At 40.4% G+C, this 25,411-nt stretch overlaps 1 protein-coding gene across 2 annotated transcripts in view; it reads right to left on the bottom strand.

Moving 5' to 3' along the window:
• Nucleotides 1-25,411, bottom strand: part of LNX1 (ligand of numb-protein X 1) — a 66,420-nt gene that overhangs the window by 28,440 nt on the left and 12,569 nt on the right. For both annotated transcript variants that reach the window (XM_053940282.1, XM_053940281.1), the window contains exons 2-3: nucleotides 5,921-6,162; nucleotides 4,167-4,322 (exon numbers count right to left, since the gene is read on the bottom strand). In XM_053940282.1, the coding sequence (XP_053796257.1) occupies nucleotides 4,167-4,322; nucleotides 5,921-6,162 (398 nt within the window). The remainder of the gene's footprint in view (nucleotides 1-4,166; nucleotides 4,323-5,920; nucleotides 6,163-25,411) is intronic.

The following is a 25,411-nucleotide window of genomic DNA, read 5'->3' on the forward strand; positions in this document are numbered from 1 at the left end:
TTATATTATCTATCTATTTATTATATATATGTATGTGAATATATATCACTCAAAAATATAACAGGGTTCACACTGAACAGTACAAGAGGGAAGCCTGTTCTGTGGTTCTGCCAGTGCCTGCTGGGGCTGCCTTGGTCTTGCCTGCTGCAAAGCAATACCAGATGGGAGAACCACATCCACTTTGAGACTGAGTTGACTTTGAAAAACATTGGCCATCCTCAAGTGATCTTAAATTTCTTTTACAATGTCTTGACGGCAAAATTACATCAGTGAATGTTTTTGAAAGTCAAAAACACAGCTCTTTTACTCTAAAACTGTAAGGAAGTTTTTTCAATTGTACCTGCAAATTCTTTGCTCCTAGAACATTAGCTGGTTCACAACTTGTATTTGTAGATCACTTTGAGTAAAGAGTATATATATCTATAGTCCTTCTTGGAACTGAATTTAAGGTGTAAAGCCAAACTAAGAGCACAGTGATACAAATAAGCATAGCAAAGCTGGACACACTTTGCTTGGAGATATTTTATCATTTAAGTAGATTGTCAAGGTCATTTACACTAGTAGATCTAGTCAGAAGATATTACATCTTAAATGCATCAGTGCCTTAAGCATGTCCCTGTCACCTTCCCTCACATCTCAGAATGAAATTCTTTCTTTTAAACTTTCTAAACTTCTACTTCAGACCAGGAAAGCTATTTGTAGCTGTAAATGTTGTTAATGAAATTGCTCTCAGATAAATATCACAAACTTGGGTGCTGCCTACAGACAAATATTTCTTTGCATGGGATTTTACAAATAACAAAGCATTAAAAATGAGACAACGTTAACAGCTCCTTCCCCCAAAATATTTTCTCATTAGTATTTGTACTTTTCATTCACCTCTAACATTTTCTTTGGTTTGGACATTTAACAACTCTCTACTGAAAATGCCACAAAAACAGAGAAATAAAGAAAGCCTCTGAATAATTTAAATCCAAAATGAGCCCCTATAACATTGTTTAAACAAATCGAACCACAGGATTTTAACATAAATCATGAAGTAATCTCTGCAGTTCGGGATGGCTACCAGCTCCAGGTATAAGATAGCATTAGACTGTAACTATTTCTCTGCTGTAATTATAACAGAAACGCATTTGATATTAAACATCATGTTTTACAATGTCCCTGGGTGTCAAAGAATTTTCCAAAACCAGTACTAGATTCAGCTTCAAGTTAACAAGAATTTGAATGTTTTTTCTCCCTCATCAGAAACCATTATTTTGTCTTGTACCCTTACAGTCATATTGCAACTGAGCACTGGCTCAACAAACATAGCAACTTCGGATTAAAGGCACCTACACACTTTTAATGAAAGGTTGCTGAAGGCTAATACACGGGTACTTGTTATGGAGCTCATTCTCAGAGCTCCTTTGACCAAAATACAGGCAAAATAGATGAAACAGAGACATATGAATTAAGATGGGGGTATTTTGAAAACTGGAGTCAGATGAATTACACATTGAGCTTTGCCAGATGATCTTACCTCTCCTTTATCAAGAAGAGGTTATCAGCAAGAAGGGGCTTATATCACTCTGTGAGGCTGGTATAGTTTCAGCTTTATTCTGCTCATGCACTGACTAAACCTGGTGAGGAAAATGGTCACCAGTGAGTTGGTGAAGTGCTGCTTGAACTCCTGGGGCAATGAGTCATGGCTGAGTTCTGTTCTCAGATGGTCCCAGATACAAACATGTGAAACTTTGGGCAAGGCAGCAGCACCTTTCCCACTGGGTGTGGGGACCTCTGAAGTGAGGAACCACCTCATTCACCCCCACAGGAGCACCTCCATTCCTAGGAGAGTGGCGAGGCAATGGTTAGACAGATATGCAGGGCTCCCTTTTCTTCAATATGCAAGACTTTTAGTGAGCACAGGGCAGAGCATACAGCAGCTATCCCTAAAGACTGACCCACAGCTCTAATCAGAAGTCTAGCTGCAGAGTGCTCAGAGCAGCTGAGGTTTTAAAAAAATAAAAAAAAAGAAGAAAACATACAGAACTGGAGAAGAAAATTAGCCCCCAGCTGGCAGGATGATGATAATCGCTACAGAAAGAAGTACATTCATTTCCTCCTCCAAGAAGAGGAAACAGAGAAAGCCTTTGAGATGCCATTACACAAAGCACCTGTTGCAAAGGACTGAATTGCGATCTTTGTTTCAAGTTGTATTTGCATTGCTTCAAAAAATTTGAATTTATTTGTAAAGTTACTTGCTTGCATTTTTTAAAGATCTAGTCCCAGAACTATGTAATCAAAATGCATTCTTTGCAAATGTAATTAATAAAGTAATTTAGGTACCCAGCTTCTGTGATCTCATACTTAAGAGTAACTGCTTATTAAGTAATTATACGCCTACCTGGTTTTTCCAGTGCAGCAGAATACATTTGGAAGTTTACAGGCGTGCTGGGTGCAGAGGAATGAAACCACAAGCGGAGCCAAGGAGAGAATGACAATCCTGACACTGTCAGTGGGGCCCTGGAGTGATTGCCATTATACATCCCTTACAGAGACAACAATGCTTTTCATTTGCCGGGAATGTAAAGGCCAGTGACATCTTCACACTTTTCTGCTAACTTCTGCTAACATCTGGACTGCACTGGGCTACTGGATAGGTGCTGTTGACATCCAGATTATTTGCACACCCTGGACATGAAGCCAAGATTTCAGTGGAACTATTACTAATGTCAACTATATGTCTAGGTAGAAAATTGTCTGTATCTCATCCTGAAGGGATGTCTTTTGAAAAATATGAACTTGAGGCATGGAGAATTTCACTCATTCTAAAAAAAGGCAAGCGTTTGCTCACAGTGGATTGAAGAGTTGCTATGGAACAAGAAATCTATCTGCCTGCTCAGAGATATAAACAACTTACTTGCAAAATTTTACTTGGGGGAAAAAAAACCCATTATTTTTAATAATAAAAATTATTTAAAATATTTTTAAATATAGTAAAATTATTCATGATGTTTCCAGGTCAAGGAGTATATTCCCATCCCTTTTATGGAGGAGGTTCACAAATTTGAATTACCAGGTTTTATTTCTGCTCTATCAGCAAGTATGTGAAGTAGGAGAGTAAGTACCAAGAACGCAGTAACACTGTGAAACTCTCCTGAAAGAGTGAACAAATAAAGCAGAAGAATATTGAACGTGGTTCTCCAATTCACCACTATTCATAATGGCATCACAATGACACCTGAAAGTAGCATTTGGCAGCCTTTTGTTCTTATTTTGTTTGTGTTTCAATGAGAACCTGAATACAGAGCAAAAGGAAGTTGGATATTTTGTATTCTTAAAGCCTGCATCCTGAACATTTGAACTGGGAAGAGACATGACGTGCTGAGGCATCAAGCAAAGGAATAATAAGCTGAGTGAAGACCTTGATTAAGACATTGATTCCCACTCTATCATCACTTCCTCTTGATGCATGAATGCCATTGTTGGTTTCATAATTATGGTCCAAACTGATTAGTAACATTTGCTTATTGCTTTGAGAATGCCAAATGTTAAGTGTTACTACCTGCCAGACCCCTCATCCCTGACATACATCAGACAAACTTGCCTCTCCCTGCTGTTTAAGAGCAGAGCATTCTTACCTCATCACCTGCCTGGCTGAGGTAATAAAGGAGCCCACAGAAATGCGGAATAATTACAGTACTTCGCACTTCCATACCGTCCTCCCACTGGGAATTTCCAGTGCTTCATAAACATTAGCCAAAACTCATTAAGTTCTTCTAAAGTATGATTATTGTGATCCATTTGTTTTAGAGGGACAGGCACTTGCTGATGAAGAGACTTGAACAAAATTACAGAGCAAATCAATGACAGCTCCAGTAATAGATCCCAAATGCCCAGATCCCACACCCCATGAGCTAGATCCTGGGCTGGCTATAGCATACAGGCTGTTACCAGAACAGCCCTACATGAGGTCCCACACACCCCAGCAATATTCTTGCTTGCCAGTCAGTAACATCTTTTGAAAGAAGAAAATAAGGAAAGATTGCGTTTTCTGGTTTGTTTGTTTTAATCACGCACAGCCCACCACATGAAAGGCCCGTCAGTCACGGATATCCAGCTCCCACGTGAATAGGGCTCCATACCCCATTTTGAGTGACAACACAAGATGAACAAAACATTACCTTCCTCTCCAGCAGCAGAGCTTCCAACAGTCTCCCTTTCCCGGTCAGTCTGGTTGGAAACGGCACTTCCACTTTTTGTCCTTCGAAGAACACTGAACGCCTTGTTTATTTTTTTAAAAGATCTGCTTCTTATAGTGGAACGTTCAAAGTGTCGAGCTGCAACAGCATGAAAAAAACCAAATCAGTACAGTTCAGCAGTTCTGGTCTAGAACCACAGCATTTCTGCAGCCCTCGGCATATGATGGGATGTAACATCAACATCAGGGCTGCCTGTACTTCAGCTTTGCCCCTGAGTCCTGCTGATACTTCAAGGCTGCACCCACCTGAATCTGGGTACAATCACCCTACCTCAGTCCCACACCCTTGAATTGCCACCTTCCTGTTTGTTTTGCCAGCCACATGGAGAAATCTTCTGTGAGTGTGGTAGCTTTTGAAAGAATAATACTCCATCAGCAGCAATTCTGTGAAAAATACATATAAAAGGAAGAAGCACTGCCCTTCCCAAACTATACATGTTTGAAGGAAAAAAGCTGGAAGCCGTTAAAAACTCTTCTTGAAAAAATCCCCACTACTACTACTGCCTCAAAACTTTGCAATGCTTCTAAAGCTACCAATGATTGCCAACTGTTTCATGTCAAAAAATTCAAATATTATCAGGTGGGAGGGACCAAAATCTCACATATTCTGACTCGGGTACTGCAACACAAAAGAAAAGTCATAATACTTTCAAAACATGTCACTCTTTCCCATCCTGCTAAAGATATCTTCATGGCTGTTGCTGTTCTGTCTGTTCCAGCTCTGCATGCTAGCCAAATATTGTAATCTAATAATACAACATTCCCTCAAACCAGACTGTGGCCTCTACACTCAATAAAACTGACAGAATTTATTGAGATTATAGTGCTCTCTTCTTGCACCCTTCCTTTCCTCACCTCTCCAAACCCTGGCACAACAAAAGGATAATGCTTCTCATTTCCTAGTGTTTCTTCATACCAGCATCCATTTTCCCAACATGCAACTGGCAGCACACAAGGTGGGCTTTCCATTTGAGCTTCAAAATCCTCAAATACATGCTTTGAACTCACCATTAACACTTCTGACTCTGGCTTTGGCCAGGCCATGTTTTTCGTGACACTCATCAGACACAGGTGAAATATCACAAGGTGAAAGATCAAGGCAAAGTTTCCTGATGCAGCTTGTCCTTGACTGTTGTTATTTCAGCAGGACCAGCTCCTCCAAACTGCACTTTCCCAAGAAGCTGGCAGATGTCCCTAAGCTCCTAAGGCAATTCTTAAGGGTTTTTTTCCTGAAAATACTTGGCAAATGTGAAACACAGTTCCCAACGGGGTTTTGGGTAGGTGCCCATGTCTGTGGGCGTTACTTGAGCCACTAAGATTTAGTGGAGACACATTACCCAGCTACACCATCTCCCCTGCCCATCACATATAATATTTAATCTTCCAACTGAGCTGACTTACCTAAATAATCTTTCCAAAGATTTGCAGTTTACATGTGTGCAGCTAGTCCATTTTCAGCTTGACACTGCCCCTGGCCAAGCCATTTTTTTTTCACCTCAAATCTATTGTGTCACTGAGTGCACAATTTGATAAGCCATGAAAAATGAAAGCTTTCACTTCCCCCACCCCTTTTTCTTTTTTTACTTTTTTTTTAATCCTCCAGTGACTAATACTTAACAGAAAAATGAATGTTGCAAGGGCCTAGCAGGCTCTGAAGCTGCCATTTTTGGCTCTTACTTCTGTTCCGGTTGCTGCGGTGCAGGTCTCCGGGGCTGCTGCCCAGCTGGCTCTCCTCTGAGGTGGGGCTGAAGGCCGGGTTCACCAGCCCTGGCTCATCTGTCATTAAGGCGATGGCCGCAGCTGCTGAGAGCTCAGGGCCCAGGGCAGCTACTGCTAAGCTGGAGCCAAGGTCTGGAGAGCAGTCCTGGGAACGCCTCTTCCGTTCCTTGGTAAGGCCATAGTGGGATGCTCCTTTACATCTAAGGAGAAGAGAGGGAAAGAGAGACATGATAGCAAGTTGTGTTTAAATGCTGCATACTTATGGAAATTCTCGGGTTCAAGGAATCACTTGGAGTACAACCTGTGATGATCATGGTGACCAGTGAAATATGGATGATTAACAAGAGGGAAAAATGCCATTGTGTGCTTCAAAGGAGGTGAGTTACCACCTTACATGGGAAGAGTACTGCTGGTCAAGGAAAAACAGAGAGCCTCAGCCTTGTATGTAGTCTTGTGTGTATAAATAGTTACTGTAGATGCAAGAGGACAAGAATAGCAGGTAGCTAATTAAGCCAGAGGCTACAATCTGTAATTTCCTACTTGCCTCTGATTGATGAAGGGGAGCAGGGTGTGGCCTGACAGTTTCTCTGGGTCTGCTAGTGAAATAAAAGGCACCTTACCCGGTCCTGCCTCCTGAAAAACCCTCCTGGTCACCAGTGTGCTCACATGTGGAGCACAGCACTGTATCTGCAGAGAGCAGAGCAAACAATAAAGGGAGGGCTGCAGGTGGGAGCTGAACACCTGGGGGCTGCAGGAATCCAAGCCTCACGCGGTGCCTGTACAGACCTGATTGAACTGCATCTGATAAATTCTTTCCAAATTCAGCCACAGAGATGAAGTTGCCAACTCTGCTATTCCAGCTCAGCTGAGACACTAAAATAGGCAGGTCATTGCCTTGACAGAGGAAGAGGTGCAAGTGGGGGTAGGGGGTCCCACTGACCCTGCAACCTCTCCAGAGTCAAGGAGGAAGTGCAGAGCTCCCACCAAGGGGCTGGGGCCAGGTCCTCATGCCAAAGTCCTTGGGCCAGCCTGGGACTTCACCAGCTTGGGGACCTCAAAGCAGGTTCTAAACTACTTCTGGGGGAAAATCCTCTGTTTCTAGTGGAGAAATACATGTTCCCAAAAGAGTTGAAGATATAGCATTAGAAGGGGCAAGTTACAAGCCTGCTTTGACATACACTTAGTTATGCTTCCAATATCTGCTCTAGATTCACTCTAGACAGCAAAGGCAGGACCATGCGTGGCATTTCTTTTTTAAGACTCATGAAAGAAAGTCACTAGAATAAAATTAAAGGTCACTGTAGTCGTCATGATTCAGTATTCAATTAAAGCTATAAAGTAACTGTAAAGACAGAGTGACCAAGGACACAGCACTTGTGACTTCACCAGCACCATTTCTGCCCAGTGTCCACCCATTAGAACCACATTCAGTGCATTTAAAAAAAAATCTGCCTTTTAATCATAATCTAATGGGCTTGGCCTACTTTCAGTTACTATTATCCATTTCTTCATGGCAAAGGGTAACTGATGACTTTCATGAAAGTGCCCTGTAGGACAAACTCAGAAATAGCTGCAGAAACCCTCAGGGATAGAAGGCTCTTCGTAATATATGGCATGCACAAAAGGCAATGCATAATACATACAGTACACAACACTAGTGGGTTAAGTGTCATGAAAAGAAGTAGTACACTGAACAGAAGACTTGGAAGAGAAATGATTATGGAAGCAGTTCCTGGGACAGAAAGATGATATGAGGAGATGTCATAGAGCCCTCTGTATCAGCTTCAGAGTAGCAGTTTAATTTCTATCATGGCACTGATTTTGATGAGACAATTGAATTAGAACCTTTTTTTTTGCATTAGATTATGGTTTACCATCATTTACTTTATGCTGCTTCTGACAACTTTTATCTTAAAGAGGGGAAAAATACCCAAACCAAACTCTGTCCTATTGATGCGACTGTGTAAGGGTTATGTATGTGCTTTAAGGCTTGGATAGGAATGGCTGTAACGGAAGTTATTTCTGAAACTTTTCATGAGCAAAATGGGGCATCTCAGAAGAAAATACTCTTATGGAAGAGAAGATTAGTCAACTGTTTCAAAAGACCAATGAACAGCTATTTGAGGCACCCATTGCAAGGCAAGATTGTAATGATAGTCATGTAAAGAAAGGAAGAGCTCTCCTGCCTCCACTGTAGCAGATATTTTTCACTCCCCCAGAACCCTAAACCATGGCAGGATGCTCTCCTTTAGATTTCATGGGAAGCAAAAGCACAAAGGCCTTTCCCTCTTGCTACTCACCTAAATGTTTTCATCACAGTGTTTTGGAAACCCATCCTTGACACCTCCCTCTTGCAATAAAGTCACATTTGCTAATCCAGCCTATGAATGCTTGACAAAATAGTTTCAAAATAATCAAAAAACCCAACACAAAGAAGTGGCTTTGGGGAGAACTGTCTGCTGTTCTCAGGAGACAGTCCCTGCTTTACAACAATCTTGCAAAGAGTCAGAATATAAGAGATATCCCTACTCCTCCTCATTTTATTTCATTTACCTGTGGTTTTCCCATGTCAGTGAAGTTTCAGTAGCTGATACTAGAACACCAGCCTTGTGAATGAGTTCTCAAATGCAGATGGTTTTTTTTCTTTGGAAAGCTCTATGAAGATCAATATGAAGATCAGAAGTGGCTCAGCCCAAAGATTCCTAGCTATTTGGATTCAATCACTGCCTGGTGCCCATCTGCAGTTCACTGCTACAGCCTTCCCTTTCTGTGGAAATCTTCACTTGCTGCTGCTGGCTGCACTGCAGACACACAGTCAACAGCTTTATTTCAACAGCAATGAACAGAAGACAGCTACTTTGAATGTGGAGAGGACTGACACAGTTTAAGATGTGGCTTATTGGAGAAGACAAGTTGTCATGATACAAAGCACAAAGCATATCTTTCTAGCGCTGCCAGAAATAGTTAAAGAAGAACCAGAGCTCTTCAAGTATGATCACTGAAGCTATTTCTTAAATAATTGTGGCAGGCATAAATGAACACAAATCAAGACCTCTTTCCTCAGATTAACACAGTGTCCTTGAAGAAGGAAAAAAAGTCCCAAGACCTCAAACTTGTAATAAAATTTGCAACAGCATCTCTTCACTTTCATTGTTTTGCTTGTGCTGACACTGCTGTGATAACAGAAAACAGAAGAGATGACTGTCTAAGTGGAATCATATTTATAGTGTTTAAGCTACATTTTTCCATATGGTTGGATTTGGCTCCCAGAAAAGAGAGAAACATAAAACAGCTACATGCCAGCAGTAATTAGCTCTCTCATTGTGAGTATTAATCACAATGTCTGATTTGCAGCTGGAAGAGTGGGATACCTGATTAACATAGGCAGTCAGAAAGTGAACTCAACACTGTCTGCAGGCCAAGGTGAAGTACATATTTATGTTCCTTCTCAGTTGTGCTGGACAGCGAGTACATCCGTGCAGCCGTACGATACTGAAATAATTTGAAGGCCAAACCCCAGAGAGATAAACATACATGAATAATGTGTGTTGTACAGTTCGTGCCATTAAAGTAGTGTCACTATGTGCATAGAGGAAACTGAGAAAATAGTTTCTTCTGTTTGCACAGCCACTTTTATGAAGCAGATATCTACTGTTTGATATACTGGTATGAGCTAACCACTGGGCAGTATGAGAGCAGTGGTGGCTGCTAAGATTTCACCCAGGGCTGCAATTCTGGCTGGTATCAACACTGGCAGCCACAGGGCAATCTTTGCCCTGCACCCTGTTCCACACTTGAGGGACACTCTGCACTCCAGGCTTCAAGAGCAGCACATCCCAAGAGCCGGAGCAAGGAGATCCAAAACCTTGTGGCAGCCTTAACTTGGTCCTACCATTCATAAAAACAGCCTTCAGTTAAACTCAAGGCCAACAGAAACATATCCACATCATTTGAAATTCAAATTAAAACAGTGGTTTGAAAAGACAGTTCTCCTTGCATCATCCCTGACTTGCCCAGCAAAGGAGGAATTGAAAGTAAGATTGACCTCAAGGATTTCAATTACCCAGGATGACATAGGGAAAAAATGTAAAGCCAAAACATAAGCAAGGACAACTACATGGATTTTTTCACCTCTCTTCTAGTGATCTAAATAAAACAATTTCACAGGTAAAAAAAAAAAAATTATGTTTGCCCATGGCAGGGGGACTGGGACTAGATGATCTTTATAGTTCCTTCCAACACAAACCATTCTATAATCCTATGATTTATAATGCATGTGTTCTTAAAAATTCCCTCCCTTCTGTATCACTTCACAATCTCTGCCTGGGCGTGAAACAGGGGAAAAGAGGGAATCTGAAGAGTCACGGTGGTAGTGACCCAGGCCCAACACAAATAAACAGAGCAGGACCCCTCTCCTGCCCAGTTCCAGTAGTGTTTTCTCAGCTTCACTTCCAGCACCCCTGATATTTTGCACTGTTTTGCTTTAGTGCAGAAGCAGCGGACACATTGTTGGAATGTAACTAAGAATAATATATAATATTTGTATACAATACAAAGCACTTAAGATTGCCCATCAGAAGAAAATACTGCATAATGGGCTGTCATTGCTGTTCCATAGCTAAACCCTGTTCAGGGTAGACAAGTATGTTTCAGCTATGGTCTCACTGCAAGAAGCCTCATCCCTGTGTAATTTGATCTTGACACAAGCTGAGGTCCAAAGTATCAACAGCGTGTGCCATACCTCTGTTACACAAACTCCCTGAATGCTCTAGTACCCATAAACTAATCCAGTGGAAAGGATGATGGAGAAACCAAAGCTGATCAACCAGGAGCATCCTGGATAACCTGTTGCTGATAACCTCGCTTGTGAGACCCTGGTGAGAGGTTCCTGCTGTGCCTGGGAAGAAAGGAGACACGGGGTTTAATTGGAGAGGTTGACTCACAAGAAGGTATTGACAATTCCTGCCCCACAGGAACCATTCACACCGTGCTTTAGCAGTGATAGTAGTCCAAACATAACCCAAACACCAACCACAAGGATTTTAGGCCAACCACTTAAACTCTAAAGTTTTCTGAAACTCCATCACAAGGGAGTGAAGTGACTTGATCAATTCTCAGACAGGGTTAATACCAACTCTTCTGGTCTCACTTTTGCCAGGAAATACACCAAGAAAATGGAGTCAAATACAAAAAAGAAGCAAGGCACCTGAACTCCCTCTATATCCATGCTACAATTACAAGCTAAAATGCAGCAAATACATGGTCTCCCATCCAGTTCAACCATACTGGTGCTTAAGAAATCAGAGACACCAATATCTTTGGCAGTGAAGGTGATCACTACCCTACTGCCCTTTGAACCTGATTATAACATCCTTGCTCAGAAAATTAGCTTCCGTGAGTCCTGGTCCTATGTACAAAATTTCTCCTTTTTGTTGTTGTTTTTTGTTTTTGTTTTTGTTTGGTTTTTTGTTTGTTTGTTTGTGTTTTTGTTGTGTTTTTTTTTGTTTTGCTTTGTTTTGTTTTGTTTTGTTTTTTGTTTTTTTTTCTTCTGTTTTGTAGGGAAATTAATTCTGGAACAGAGCACTTCACAGAAATTATTTTTCCTTGGTAATTCTGAGTTTCTGCAAGGATTAACTTGCAGGAATATTCCAATTCATCCAATACTCATCCAATACCATAATTGTGTGAAATACTCATCCAATACTCATAATTGTGTGAAAAGTACCTGATTTTTTTTTTTAATGCATGTGTCTTTTCCACTTTTTATAAAGAGCTGTCTCATGTCAAGAACAATCCTCAAGCTACTGTAATCATCAGCTATGGCTAGAAGGCCCTGCCTACATTAAACCTTACTCAATATTGATAAAGAAGGAAATGAGCCATATAAAAAGGAGAGCTTAGAGTTCTGGATTACAGTTTCCAGTGAACATTTGCTGAAAGACAGGCTGCAAACCCCATATCTAAGCAGGCAACTAGAAATAGGCTGATCTGCACCTGCACTTGAATTTCATAATGCCAGCAGTATTTCCAGGTGCTTGCCACTGCTGTTCTGTGCACTCTGTACCCTGGCATTGATGCACTTGGGTATTCTCTCCCTGATGATCCCATCAGTGTCAGAGTTTTGCCATCTTGTTTGGAGAAAAAAATGCATATTTTTCACTTAAGTGGGAAATTGTCCCAGTTACTACTGCTTTTTCTCTTCAATAACCCTGTAAACAAAAGCCTTTAAGAGACAACTTCCTGACACCTGGGGCATCAGGGCTGGCTGGGAGGGCAGCATGGGCCTGTGGCATGATCCCTGCTGCCTCTGGAGGGCTGAGGATCAGCAATTCCTTCCTACAGTTCCATAAACAGTGCTCTTCTCCATGTCAGCACAGAAATAGCTATGATAGAAACTAAGATGAGGCAAATGGCTTCTCTGTCTAGCTGTCAGAGAGATTTTCTCATGTTATTTGCTCTGTATTGTCAGCCAGAGACCTTTGCCATAGTAAAAGCACGTAATAGATTTAGTGGTTCTGTATTTCTGCATTACTAGTCTCTAAATATTTATAAAGGTCCTCATAATATTTATTGTATTAAGCTAAAGTTATTTAGCTTAAATACTTTCCCACCAGATAGGAAAAACTCTCACATATTTATCTGTTTCAGTTTAATTTCTGCATATTCCCATTATGGTTTCCTAAGGGTTTTTTCCACAATTTTTGTGTTAATGAAGATATCACAACTCAATAAATTCTGGAAAACTACCTTACTAACAAAGCCTAAAACTGTGCTTTGTCCTCTCTGTAAAGATCTGACCCCAGGGAAGGGCTGTCATTTTCACAACGCTTTTGCACTAAGGTGCTGTCAAACAAAATATATTTGTGCATTATATAAGGAACGTGCACAGGAGTGTCTGTATACTTATATTTCCACATCAACTACTCTGTATGAATTTGGGTCCACCAGTAGAAAAAGGAGTTGTAGTTCTCATAGGTTAAAAAGGTAAGACTTTCTAAGCATATGAGGAAAAAAATACTGAGCATTCTTGATAATTACAATTTAGTCTTCAGCTATAGTGACATATTCCCATTTCTGGGATTTGTCTGCTGAGAAGGAGGAGCAAGCATGGCTCATCATCATATTTGAGGCCCTTAAAACTATTTTACATTGATGAAGAACTGAATTACAGTTCAGAGTTCAGACCTCACAGTTCCCAAAACTACCAATGGACAAAAACTTGGTGTCAGACACAAACTGAACAAGCATTCAATGAAAACCAAATAACTATTTCATATTTGACTGCTCATACTGAAAAAAGGGGGTATCTCCTTATTTCCTATTAGTTTTCAAGAGAGTTCAAAGAACTTGGAACACATTTTTAATCTTCAATATAATGTAGAGCTTAAATTTCATGTGCATGCCAGCAAAGTATCATCTAACATGAGGTCACGTTTAGGATTTTTTCCCTACCTTCTCTTTAAAACTCAGAAAGTTGTATTTCAACCACCATCTTGAGCTTCTATTATGAAATCTTTTAAAAGGCCCATTAGCATCTATCATGGGAACAGGAACTGGAAGAAATTGGTAAACAACATTAGTTGCCTGCAATTGCAGACAAAGATAATGGCTGGGATTATTGTGCAATGATCCCCGTTATTGTTGGGACTAAGTACAAATTGTTGGTCCAGATCATGTTCTCTTTCTCTCCTGACACTTCTTTCAGGCCCTTATTTTATCACTGATGATTTTGAAACCACAACTGTACTGATTTTTCTTCAAGGTGGGATTATAATTTCAATTTCTAATCTTAAAGCAATACAACAAATTTCAACTGTTTTACATACAGGAGAATGGAGTTGTAAACTGCTAAAGAGAGCTGAGATGGGCAAGTTGGCACCCCAGCTTTTAAACTCTTTTTTACAGGTTAGCACACCTTGTTTTTGCTTAACATAACACTTCTTTAGAGAAGCCAATATTCACAATTGACTTTCTGAATATTGCTTTTGCTTCACCTTCTATGCCCCTTTCCCCCATGTTCAAGTCACAAATGCTCTGAGAATGCACAAAGACATCAGCAGACTGTTCCCACTGCTCACATAAGGCATAGCCTTGGTTTCCTTCTAGAGCCTCTACCTTTTCCAGTACTGCCTTTAAATGTAGTGCTTGTAGAACACAAGTAGACCTGGAGTCACAAAACTGAGGATTTAAGCAGGGTGGAAGACTGCAGTCAGTCTCATTCATTATTTACTCCTAGATTACAGACAAACTAATTTGCCTACATTACTGCTAAATAAACATTTGTCATAACAGAGAAGATACTGGCCAGAGGTACAGTACCAGAGAGATCTTGTGTGATACAAAACAACAGCAATATTTATTTATACTGAACTTAATTAGATACTGAAGCTCCCAAAGAATGATCTACATATCTCATGCAATCTACTCACACCAGCTGACACAAGCAAGAAAAACAGAGGTAGCACACTATCTCTTATTCCTGGTAGGTGCTCAGGTATTGACACAGCAAGGGACCTATGAGCACTTGATTAGGAGATTCAGAACAAAATAAGAGTGAAAAACAAGACACATGGGACTAGCAGTTTTGAGCTGGTGAGAACCTGTAAACCTTGCTGATGGCTTGTAATACTTATAGCATTCAACAAATAATACATTATTTAAACCCACTAATCCTGTCCAAGTGCTGTATTAAAGTACTGAAGTACTAAAAACTCCTTTTGACTTCAGTAGAAGTGGAGCTTGATGAAAAATTTACCAAGACTTTTCATCACTTTTCAGAATCGTAGCATTACCTATAAAACATACTTAAAAGATTCAGCTTTTACTACTTCAAGAATAGTCGAACTTGAAACATTTTTCCAAAAGAAAATGAGAAAACACAAATTAGAAAGAGAGTTTTCTTCATGGAAAATGTAGGTTCTTAGCAATATTTGTACATTCTTCTACCTACAGAAGTTGTGCATAAGGGAGGGATCACAAGTAATGTGTATCAGTTGGGTATTTAGAAAGCAACATAAGACCTGCCATGAGCAGCTCTGAGCTTCATATCTGCTTTTCACATCCATCCAAGACCACTCAAAGAGCTAGCATTCAGCCAGTAATCTTGACCACTGATTTTGCCTCATACTAATAAAATAATGATAATACAACCTTTTTACATTAGGAATTGAGATGGTATATAATGAAGCTGCAGCAGGATCACTAAAAACATTCCTAATCTAGAACATTAACTAAAAAATGAGCCTAAGTAAAATCACAGCATATATACACAAAGGCTCAAAAATTGCTGCTAAAATCAGGTTATCTGTGACAAAAATAACAAGTGCAAAGACAAAGGAATTCTTGAGGCATTGCAATGCTCTTTCTCATATCCAATACACTCATCCAATACTCATAATCCAATACTCTCAATCCAATACACTACATTTTTCAAATTATGTAGGTACACATATAATTAATATTAAGAATAAGCATTCAATCTGTTGATTCATATGCTTTTCACGTTTATTGTTCAGATGTTTTTCATGTTTATTGTTCGCTCTTTTGATCACCGGATTATTTTCAACAGGTATAACTAGTCTCCTGGAACTTAATATCTCAGCATTGTCTTCCCCTCCTACTATCCCCACCTATGCTATAAAAACTGTCTGATGCAGTGAGCAAAATATGTTTGCAATGGGACAAATGGGGTTGGCTTTTAACAAGGTTGACAGGATCAGCTTAACCCGAATTCTTGCAGCTACAGACAGAAAAGCCTGACTGACAGAAACTTTGAATTTACACATATTTAGCATGCATTGATTTTTAAAAGAAAACTAATTACAATATCTGCTGTGTCACAGACTCAGCAAGCCAGCACTACTGAGAGCAGGTGTGAGGCTTCTGTTGGCAAAGACAAGTAACACATGCCCATAAGTCTCTAGATAGAATAAAAAGAGAACACTGTGTTCAGTTTCAGGAAGTTTTCAGCCCAAAGCTTGGTTTTACTACTATGTTCTCCACTAATATTTGAAATTATAAGAAATAATGGAGCTACATCCAGCAAATAATAAATGGTGTCTTTATACAATCTTATTCACAGAACATGCTGTGGACAGCCATCCACAGGCCTAGCTCTGGTGGCATTTGTCTCTGACCACTGTGACCCAAAAGTCACATAAGATCCCTTCTAGGTCAGCATGAATATCTGCTAACACAGATAATTATACTGCTAACACATCTTGGTATATATCACTCTCTAAACACATTTTTGCTTCCTCATAGGGAAGGTCACAACAAAAGGAGGTCTCAGCACACCTCAGCAGTTGAAAAACCACAGAGATCCCTGTCAGATCACCGTCTGAGTCTTAAGCAAACATCTCTGCCAGTACAACTAAGTAGCTTCTTGAAATGCCACAAATGTTTCCCATATTCTTATAAAATCTGATGTCTAATATTCAACAAGGACCCCAAATCAGCCCTATAAGTAAACTGCATTGCAGTCTTCTCTTTTGCACATATGATTAGAAGAGGGTGGATCAGAGGGACATCACAAGCCAGTTTTCAGAACAAATCCCCCCAGACCCATTTGGCATGCAAAAATCTTCACTGCTTGTGTTTTATGGGTTCCACCCACTTGAATATGAGATATTTCAGTGAGATATTTCACCCATCCATCAAAATAAACACACATTATAAAAACATTTAAGGGCTTCAGAAAGTCCAAATCCAGCCACAGCACAAGTATGGCTGGAATGTTGTTTATAGTCTCCTGAAATCTCATGTAGTAGGAAATGCTCACTTATGCTGTAAAATTTGTAAAAATTTATTCTTTTTGGAACACACTTTTATAACAGAACTATCAGAAATACTTTTAACCTGAATTCCTTTACCCAAATCTGAAAAAAAAAAAAGCCCAACCCACTCACGCTTCTCCCCAGATAGGCACCTACAGGCAGTGCTGTGTTCAATATCATGAAAAGCACCCAAGAGAGCAGTGGTGCAGCTTCCCTCCTGCTGGATGCAGACCACTGTCAGTTCTTACTTGGCAGAGGAGGCTGAAGGAGCTCACACCCTCCCACCTCAGTTTTCAGGAGTGTTCAAACCACTAAAGCTCAGCTTGGGATAAGTCTGATTTCTGCTCCTCCCACTGAAGCTTATTCTGAGAGGTGAATTAAGCAAGTAGGAGACCAATGCTGCATCCAACTTAAAAACTGGCACATAGGGAAGGAGAAACTGAGTCCTGCTTCAGAGCCTGTTGTGGCTTTTCAGTTGCATTTGAGAGAGTTCACAGGAAAGGCACTCCCCTTTTAGTCCAGTCAGTATCTTGGGGAAAGTCTGGCAATTTACATTAAGGCACATAAACCTGTCTTCAGTCTGAAGCTGAAGAACTGGCCTTAGAGTCTTCAGATATGGGCTGAGAACCTCTCTGGAAAACTGTGTATTGTGTTCCCAGATCACCAGGATATAACTGGTGGATCAAGGAATAAAACACAAAAATTATAGTGCAAGCAATAATTCAACCTTAAGAACAAGAGATGATGTCAGAAGTGGGTACCATATTACCAACAACACAAAATGTGTATCTCTGACAAAAAAAAAGTACCATAAAATCATAGAAAAGCCTAGGCTGGAAGAGACCCCAACAGATCATGTTGTCCAACCTTTCATAGGAGAGAAAGCCTAGATGAGATTATCTAGCATCCTCTCCAAAACTTTGAGTGATAAAACTTTTATCTGAGGTGATTAGCCTTATGCATCTTGAAAACCGTAAGTGATGGGAACTCTACTATATCCCTGGAGATGTTGTTCCAGTGAACAATTGTACTCACTGTGAAAAAAAAGTAGGAGGAGTAAACAAGTTTTGCTCTGTACCTTCCTTTAAACCAGTTTTTCTCAGGCTGTTGCTCTTTATATTCCTTAGTTTACAGATGTTTTATGTTTCTTTAGGTTTTCTTAGTCACTTTTAATTGCTCAGATTTCATGCTATTTTTGCATTGTATAAATAAGAGAAGATCATAAAATGGTTTAGGTTGGAATGAACCTAAAAGACCATCTAGTCCCAACCCCACCTTCCATGGACAAGGACACATTTCATTAGACCAGGCTGTTCAAGGCCTTATCCAACCTGTCCTTGAACACTGCTTGCATCCATAACTTCCCTGGGCAAGCTATTCCAGTGTCTTACCATCCTTAAAGTAAAAAATTCCTTCCTTATACCTAACCTAAAATTTCCTTCTGTCAATTTGTTCCCATTACTCCTTGTCCTATCACAAGAGTCCCTGGCAGAGTCCCTCTCTGGCTTCCCTGTAGGCCCCATTCAGATACTGGATGTTTTCTGTCTGCTTTTTTTTTTTTTTTTTTTTTTTTCTTTAATTATTCAATTTTTTAAAAAGCCTCTTCAGGATAAAAGGCAGTCCTTTCATCCTGTCCTGTTACAAAACACATTAACTTTTGTATTCATCCAACTAAAGTACTGGAAACAGAATAAAAAATACATCTTCTTCAGGAAGCTGCAGTTTCCTTTCCCTTTTACAACACTGCGGCCTTGGAAATTTCAATATTCAAGCTCTAATGACTAGTCTTGCTTTCAATTTTAAAATATAAACATCATGTGTACAGCTGGGCACTTAGAACACGGTGGGGAAATCTGAGCAGTAGGTTTGGAGTACTGAACCTTGAGCATGGGCTAAAATTATATTTCCCTGGGTAATACAGGACAGTGGCCTTGTTCTTGCTGCCCTAGAAGGAACATCCTGCCTGACCTTGCTGCTCCCACAAAATGGGTTGAGGCTGCTGTGCGACAGCCTGTCCTGAAATGAATTCAAACTGTGAATTCTGTGTGACAGTTTGTGGCATCTGGGTGACTCAGACAGCCTCTGTGCCTGAGGCTGTTCCAGCCCAGGCTGTGATTTTGTTAACGTCACAATTTAAGTAGACTTGGGTCTTGCTAGCAGTAATGATGGACTCCCTGAAGGAAAACCAAGGTGGCATTGGAAATGATGTCATTTCATTATCAGTTCTGAGATGGGGATAATTACATCTGTCTTCTTCAGACTGAGATGACCCTGGTCCTTCAGAAGGCAGCTGGCAATCTAACTTCCAGCAGCATGCTTATGCCATGCCTCATCCTCTGCTAATTTTCACATCAAAGGCATCCCTCAAGGTGACCCAAACCATCATCAAAAGACAGGATCTCCAGCTGGACATGCATACTAGTGTACAGTCGACAGCACCATGCTGAGGGCATTGGACATGTTTGCAGCCCTGACTGGGAAATACATAAAACAAATCCTACTTGCTTCGTGTAAATATAAACACAGCACGCTGTTAATGCAGATGGCTTGACAAGCCATATAATAGAGAATAGTGTAACAGATAGAATGAGAAATTTCCCACTGGTTATAAAATATCCACCTCAGCCTGACATGGACACTGAGGATTAAAAAAAAAAGGGATAGGCAGACTAAACAAAATTTTTAGTGCATTTAAATATTTATATTAGAAATTGAGACATGCGTTTCTGTAGTAATTTTTCACAATGTCTTAGACCGGTGTTTGGCAGTTTACCTATCTTCAGCTTCTGAGGAACTTCCTTAACTGCCCTGAAGCAAGTTTGGTTCCTGAAGGGCAAAGCCAGATACTCAGCACTGTGTGTTTATAAGACTGCAATGCAGAGAGAAAAGAAGGAAGAAGAAAAGTAAATAAATACCTAACAATTAGCAATTGTAAACAGAACATCCAGCCTCATGGAAAATTATTTTATTTTTCTTTAAAATCTAATTGAAGATGCTACAGCACTGTGTTGCAGGGTTTTCTGAGTACTTCAGATACTGGCATTAAGATGACCTTCCAAAATGGAGCACAAAGTATTCTGCAAAGGTTAACTACATGCAGTTTACAGAGATGGTGCTGCTTCCTAGGGGCTGTCTGCAACAGGGAAGTACATGATTACTGTGGTGCTTGTGGAATGATACCTCAGGCACACTATGTATATTATATGTGTAGACGCACACATCAGATAATAGCTTCCCTGCAGACATACCCATTCCAGAGTAAGATTAAGCTATCCTAGAATAAGAACAGTATTGTCACTTCACACCCAACTTTATTATGGATTCCCTGTGTGTACAAACCACCTTTCTAGAGTAATTCCCACCCTTTCTTCACCACTCTTTCTCCTGGACACCAAATGCCTCATTGGTCAAGCCTGGGTCTCTTTGAGAGACAGGGTCTACCCCTCAGTATGCCACATCTTGAAAACTAGTTGCTAAGTTAGCTTTGTTTAATATGTAATAAAAGGTCCTTTTTGCTTAATATGTTTGGTTTTTTTTTTTTCCAATATCTCCCACAACACAGGATTTGGCTCTTTAAACTACCATAGCACAAAAAGCAGTAAGACTTAAAGCATTGCCACAAAGTCCTAACTGTAGGAACAGCACTTTATTCGCTCAGCATCTCTATCAAAAAGGAGAGAGGAGAATTAAAGTAACACTCATTTACCTTCTAAAAGCACAAAAGAGTTTGGGACTTTAGTAACATGTGTTACTAAATATGTCACTGCATCCACATGTTGCTAAAGATGCAGAATCATGAGTCACCTGAACTTCTGTGCTCAGCCCTGGACCTGACAAGTCACCAATGGCTTCAAAGGGTGAGGACCATTTCTCTGCAATGTGACTGTTTTAGAAGACCTGGAAGAAGCACTCTTTGCAAAGCAGCCAGAAGGGAGGGGAGGATTACATCAGCAACTGCTTCCCTGGCACAGGGGACCGTAAGCAGCACAGCTGTTCTTTGTGGAAATGTCAGAGAGGGGGAAAAAAGGTGCCGAGAGAGCTGTCATCATCAGAAAGAACAATAGGTGGTTCCAGAATGATACTTCACACGGTTTCAAGCTTTTCTTGAAAACTTTGTTCAGGAAGCCAGGCCCAACTAACTTTCCAAATAACAAACTCTATTTGAAAATCAGACATGTAAATTATGAAATTACTTGGCATCCAATTTCTCTGTTTCTCTCTACAGAGAGCACAGCTGTGTCTCAGTGTAGATGCAGCAGCTGAGATTATGAGCCCTCTCCTGCTCAGTCACTGACACATCTACAGAATGTCCCAGGAGGATTTCAGGTAATACCCATGACTCTACGTCTCTTCTTGTGTCTCTTCTGGCCCCCTTGGGCCAGTTGTCCCAGAGAAAACAGCAAAATTCTGTTTTTCCTCGGTTCTGCAGGAAGTCAGTCACATACCTTCAGAGGCAAAACACTATCTCAAGGCTGTTTTGAAGTACTGCCAGTTCATGCCCATGCAGCAAGCCAAAGCAGGTCTCAGATGGACATGTGCTATCTCCTGTCCTCCTTTGTGTCCACAGCCTCCTCAGGAAGGAGGACAGACAAAGGAAGGTGTGTCACATGGTACCACACTTACCTCACTCCCAGACACCACCAGGAGATGAGGGAAAAAATCACACAGAAGATTTTGAATGAAGAAACCGTAAGCCAAGAATTTCCCTTCAGTCAATAGAAACAGAACGTCAAACCTGAACTCTCTGCTTCCTTATGCCTGGCACACTGAGGTGAAATGGATATGTCAAACTGATTCCTACTTCATCCCCATTACTATGGTCAATGAGAGGTGGTGAGAGGGGACCAGGATTAATCCTCACTCTATAGCTATGCCATACAGCTTCCTCAGTAATTTGTAAGATAGGCAGCAATTCTGTTCACCCCTAAATCCCTAGAAGCCTTCTGTGGTGGCATGCATGGGCCTTACAAGGACTTACAGACTTCAGAGCTGGAGACAAACAGGGACCTTTCTGTACCCTGGCCCTTCAGCAGCAGATGTGACTATTCAGCAGTGGGTCAGTTTTATCCCGAGTCTGCTATTCTCCTGAAAACATGCTTCTCCAAAGGGACTTTCTGGTCAGAGTTAAAGTCATGGAATTTGTGTTTGCCAATGCAGGGATATAAATTTCACCAAAAAATGAAAACCGTGAGAAAAGTCACTGTTTTATAAGATCTGTTGTCATACAACTACCATTGTCACAAGGGACAGGAGAAGTGAAGTCTGAGGTTTTACAAATCTCCCACACAGGGGTGTGTGTTTTTTGAGGGAGGGAGAGGTTGTCACAAAGATTGCAGAAGCTGGAGTCCATGACATTTTATTCATATTGTTTCAACTCATTCACCCACATGCTCTCAAGGGATGCTCTGTTTTTTAAAATTTATGTTTCTGCTAAAAACCACATGGTGTAAATTAGAGTGGTTAGACGCTCCTTTCTCAAAAGTATTATTTTGTATCTCTGCTATTCTATCTCTCTGCTCTATAGGTATGAAAAGCAGAAGTTTTCCCATGTATGCAAAACCTTGTTTTCTTCCAAATTAATTCAAATTAAATTCAAGAGAGTAATTTGTTGAAGTCAGTAGAGTAATACCTGTATAGAACTAAGTGAGGCAAAAATCAAGCACTTTGATATGGCTGTTTTCATAACTTCTATATATAGTATCCTCTGTTTGGGTACTGGAATAGCAGACAGAACAACTAGAGCAAGGTTCTGGAACTAAACAAATCAACTAAGCAAGAGGAATTGAATTACACCGGGAGAGAACTTATGACCCCTATTTTTTTTGGCTTGTTTTATTCTCACCATTTGTAGGGGGTTTTGTAGGACAATTTGCAACTCTTTTAAGAATTTCAGTCCAGATGGTAATTTAACTAGGCAGAGGATCAGTTGATAAAACTCTGATTAGATTTCAGCTCTTCAACTGAGCTATTTCCATGGCCTGCCTTAACCTATGTTTAGTCTAACAGACAAATGTTTAGAATTCACTGAGACTGCTGAAGTGAAAGTAGTATGAAGGGAGTCTTAGCAAATCTGGTCAACCCATAAAGATTTCCTTGCTTTTAGCCTTCAGCTCCACATGTTTCGCTGAAGTTAAGTTCTACAGCTTAAATTCACAATACATTACTCATACATTAATCCATAAATTTAAAGTAAGAAACATAATCAGCTCAGAGTTTTGCAGTGCTGCAACAGTGCAAGGTAATAGAGGGCAGAAGGCTTGGTGTCTTCAGCACCATTGGAGTCAACCACAAGGGTCCTTGACAGATCAAGTCAGCCAGTTTCTCTCTTTTTTTCTTCCTTTTCTTTAACAAGACAAGACATTCAAGAGAATTGTCCTTTCACCGACTCTTTCACTATTACAGAGATGAGAGAAGGACATGGGTGGCAGACAGGGTCTTGCCACCACTACAACAATGAGGACATGGCTTGTGCAGCCCCAGCAGAAGTGTCCATCTATTGATTGATTGAACCTACCAGCTTCAAGATGTTTTGAAATGACAGCTGGTGATCTCTATTCACAGTTCAACCCAAGGGCACCCAAGAGCAGTTCTCCTTTACCAGACAGAAGAAACATGCTGCTGTCATGCTGTTCAGTGTTCAAAGCCATGCTTTCCTGATAACCTTGATCCTTTAGTATAGCTGGACCTAGTGGGGTGGAAGTGTTGGAGAGGCAAGAGGCAAAAGAAGAGCTGTAAACAAAATAGGAATTTAGAGGAAGCAAGAGAAAGACAAAGATGTAATGTAGCCAGAAGCAGTCACATGGAAAATGGCTAAAGAAACCAAAACACAGCCTGGTACTGATGATGACAGAAACTAAATGAGCTTTACAAGTCTTGTCAAGAGAACCCACAGAAGAACCTATTTAAAGCTCACCCTGCATCTTTTCTTAAAAGATAGATAGGGCAGAAGCAGCCAATTCGTACTTGGCAGGTAGCATCCAGAGAGTTTACGTAGCACCGCAAAAAGATAAGCACCTATTTAAGAGTAAACTGTTATTTTTACCCAACATGCGAACAAATCAAACACTTTCATCACAGGCTAGACCCTTTTTACTGTCAGCTGTGAGTCCTCTTGGTGTTGTAAAGCACCACAGGGCACAAAATCACTACGGTATTTTTTGTGTTGGTTGTCAACCTCTGTTTGCTGGAGATTTGAAAACCAGAGGAGACATGTAGCACAGGAAGATCTGAGCACCAATTAGCAGCCCTTAAAAAAAAGAAAATCTGTGAAATGCATTTTCTCTCTGAGAAAGAGACTGTTAACCTCTCTGCAAATACTGAGTTAGCAAAAATATGAAGGATGCAACTTAACATCTACTGCCGAGGAGAGGCAAGAAGAGGAGACGAGGACAGGACATTTTGTTGTGAGGTAAATGGAACAGGTGCAAATGTTTTTTTTTTTTAATATCTGGTATGGATTACAGTTCATCAGCTCCAGAAGAAGGTTACTCGGTCTTGGCCTCCCCTCATGAATTTCTTTTGTTCACTTGGGTCACTTCACTATTATTTGAGCCTAGATAACATAAAAGGCAGATCTGCAAGGCTGAATTTGTTTGCTTTCTCAGCTCAACATATTAAGTGCAAGTTTATATGTATACAATATATCTTATTAGATGCAGTGTCCTGTTTTGGTCTGTTCTCTTCTGATTTATTTTGAACTCAAAGACCATAACTGTAAGTGCCTTCAAACTTACAGATACTTAGGCTACTGAGGAAAGAGCAGAATAAAACTGAAATGCAGCAACCATTACTGTCCAACTTCATTACACTCATGCCTTGGAAGAATAAAAAATGTACTGGAATTTAATCTCCTCTGAGGAAAGAAACTGAAAGCAGCACATTTGCAAGAAACTGCACACATTCAATCCACTAAAATTCATCAAGATATGCAAAATTTAAATGCCATCTAAAAATGGACACTGAGAAAATTGACAGATATGGCACCAAGGAAAGTACATTTATTTGGCATATCTTTGACCCATGACAGCACAACGCAGGTAGAAAGCAGATGTTGAGAACACAGCATGCTCCCAACACTGGACGCTGTATGGGATGCACAAGATTCTGCCAATCTAATGGCAGGGTCCATGCTGCAGCAGAGGGGCATGGGTTGCAGTAGATACCACTGGGCATCCACAGAAAAACCTTCTCAGCATAGCTAAACTGATTTAATAATATTATCATTAGTAATATTATTTGTATCAAAATTTCCATCACAGCCTGGGTTGGAGCAAAGTAGTAGCCACTGGCACTTTCAATTCTGCATCCCCTCAACAGATCCTAATGACAACCTCAGACACAGCAGCACCAAGAACAAAAAAAAAAAAAAAACAACAAAAACAAAACAAAAAAGAAACACCAGAATATACACACTGCATTTGAAAAAGAATCTTATGCAGCCTTACTCCAGCAGTGCCATCTTCCCACTGTAGAAACAAACCAGGTAGTCATGATTGAAGGAGAGATGTGCCAATTGTTTAAATCAGAACCAGAGGTGATTCTCCTTTGGGAGCTGACCAGGGCAAGCCACAACAAACTCCTGGGATTTCTGCTCCCACTGCAAAACCTGCCTGGCAAAGGGCTGAGTTGCAACATGTGCTTTTCATACAGAGCACCTATTTCTGACTGTAATTTA

Source organism: Vidua chalybeata, chromosome 4, assembly GCF_026979565.1.
Source record: "Vidua chalybeata isolate OUT-0048 chromosome 4, bVidCha1 merged haplotype, whole genome shotgun sequence".
NCBI lineage: Eukaryota > Metazoa > Chordata > Aves > Passeriformes > Viduidae > Vidua > Vidua chalybeata.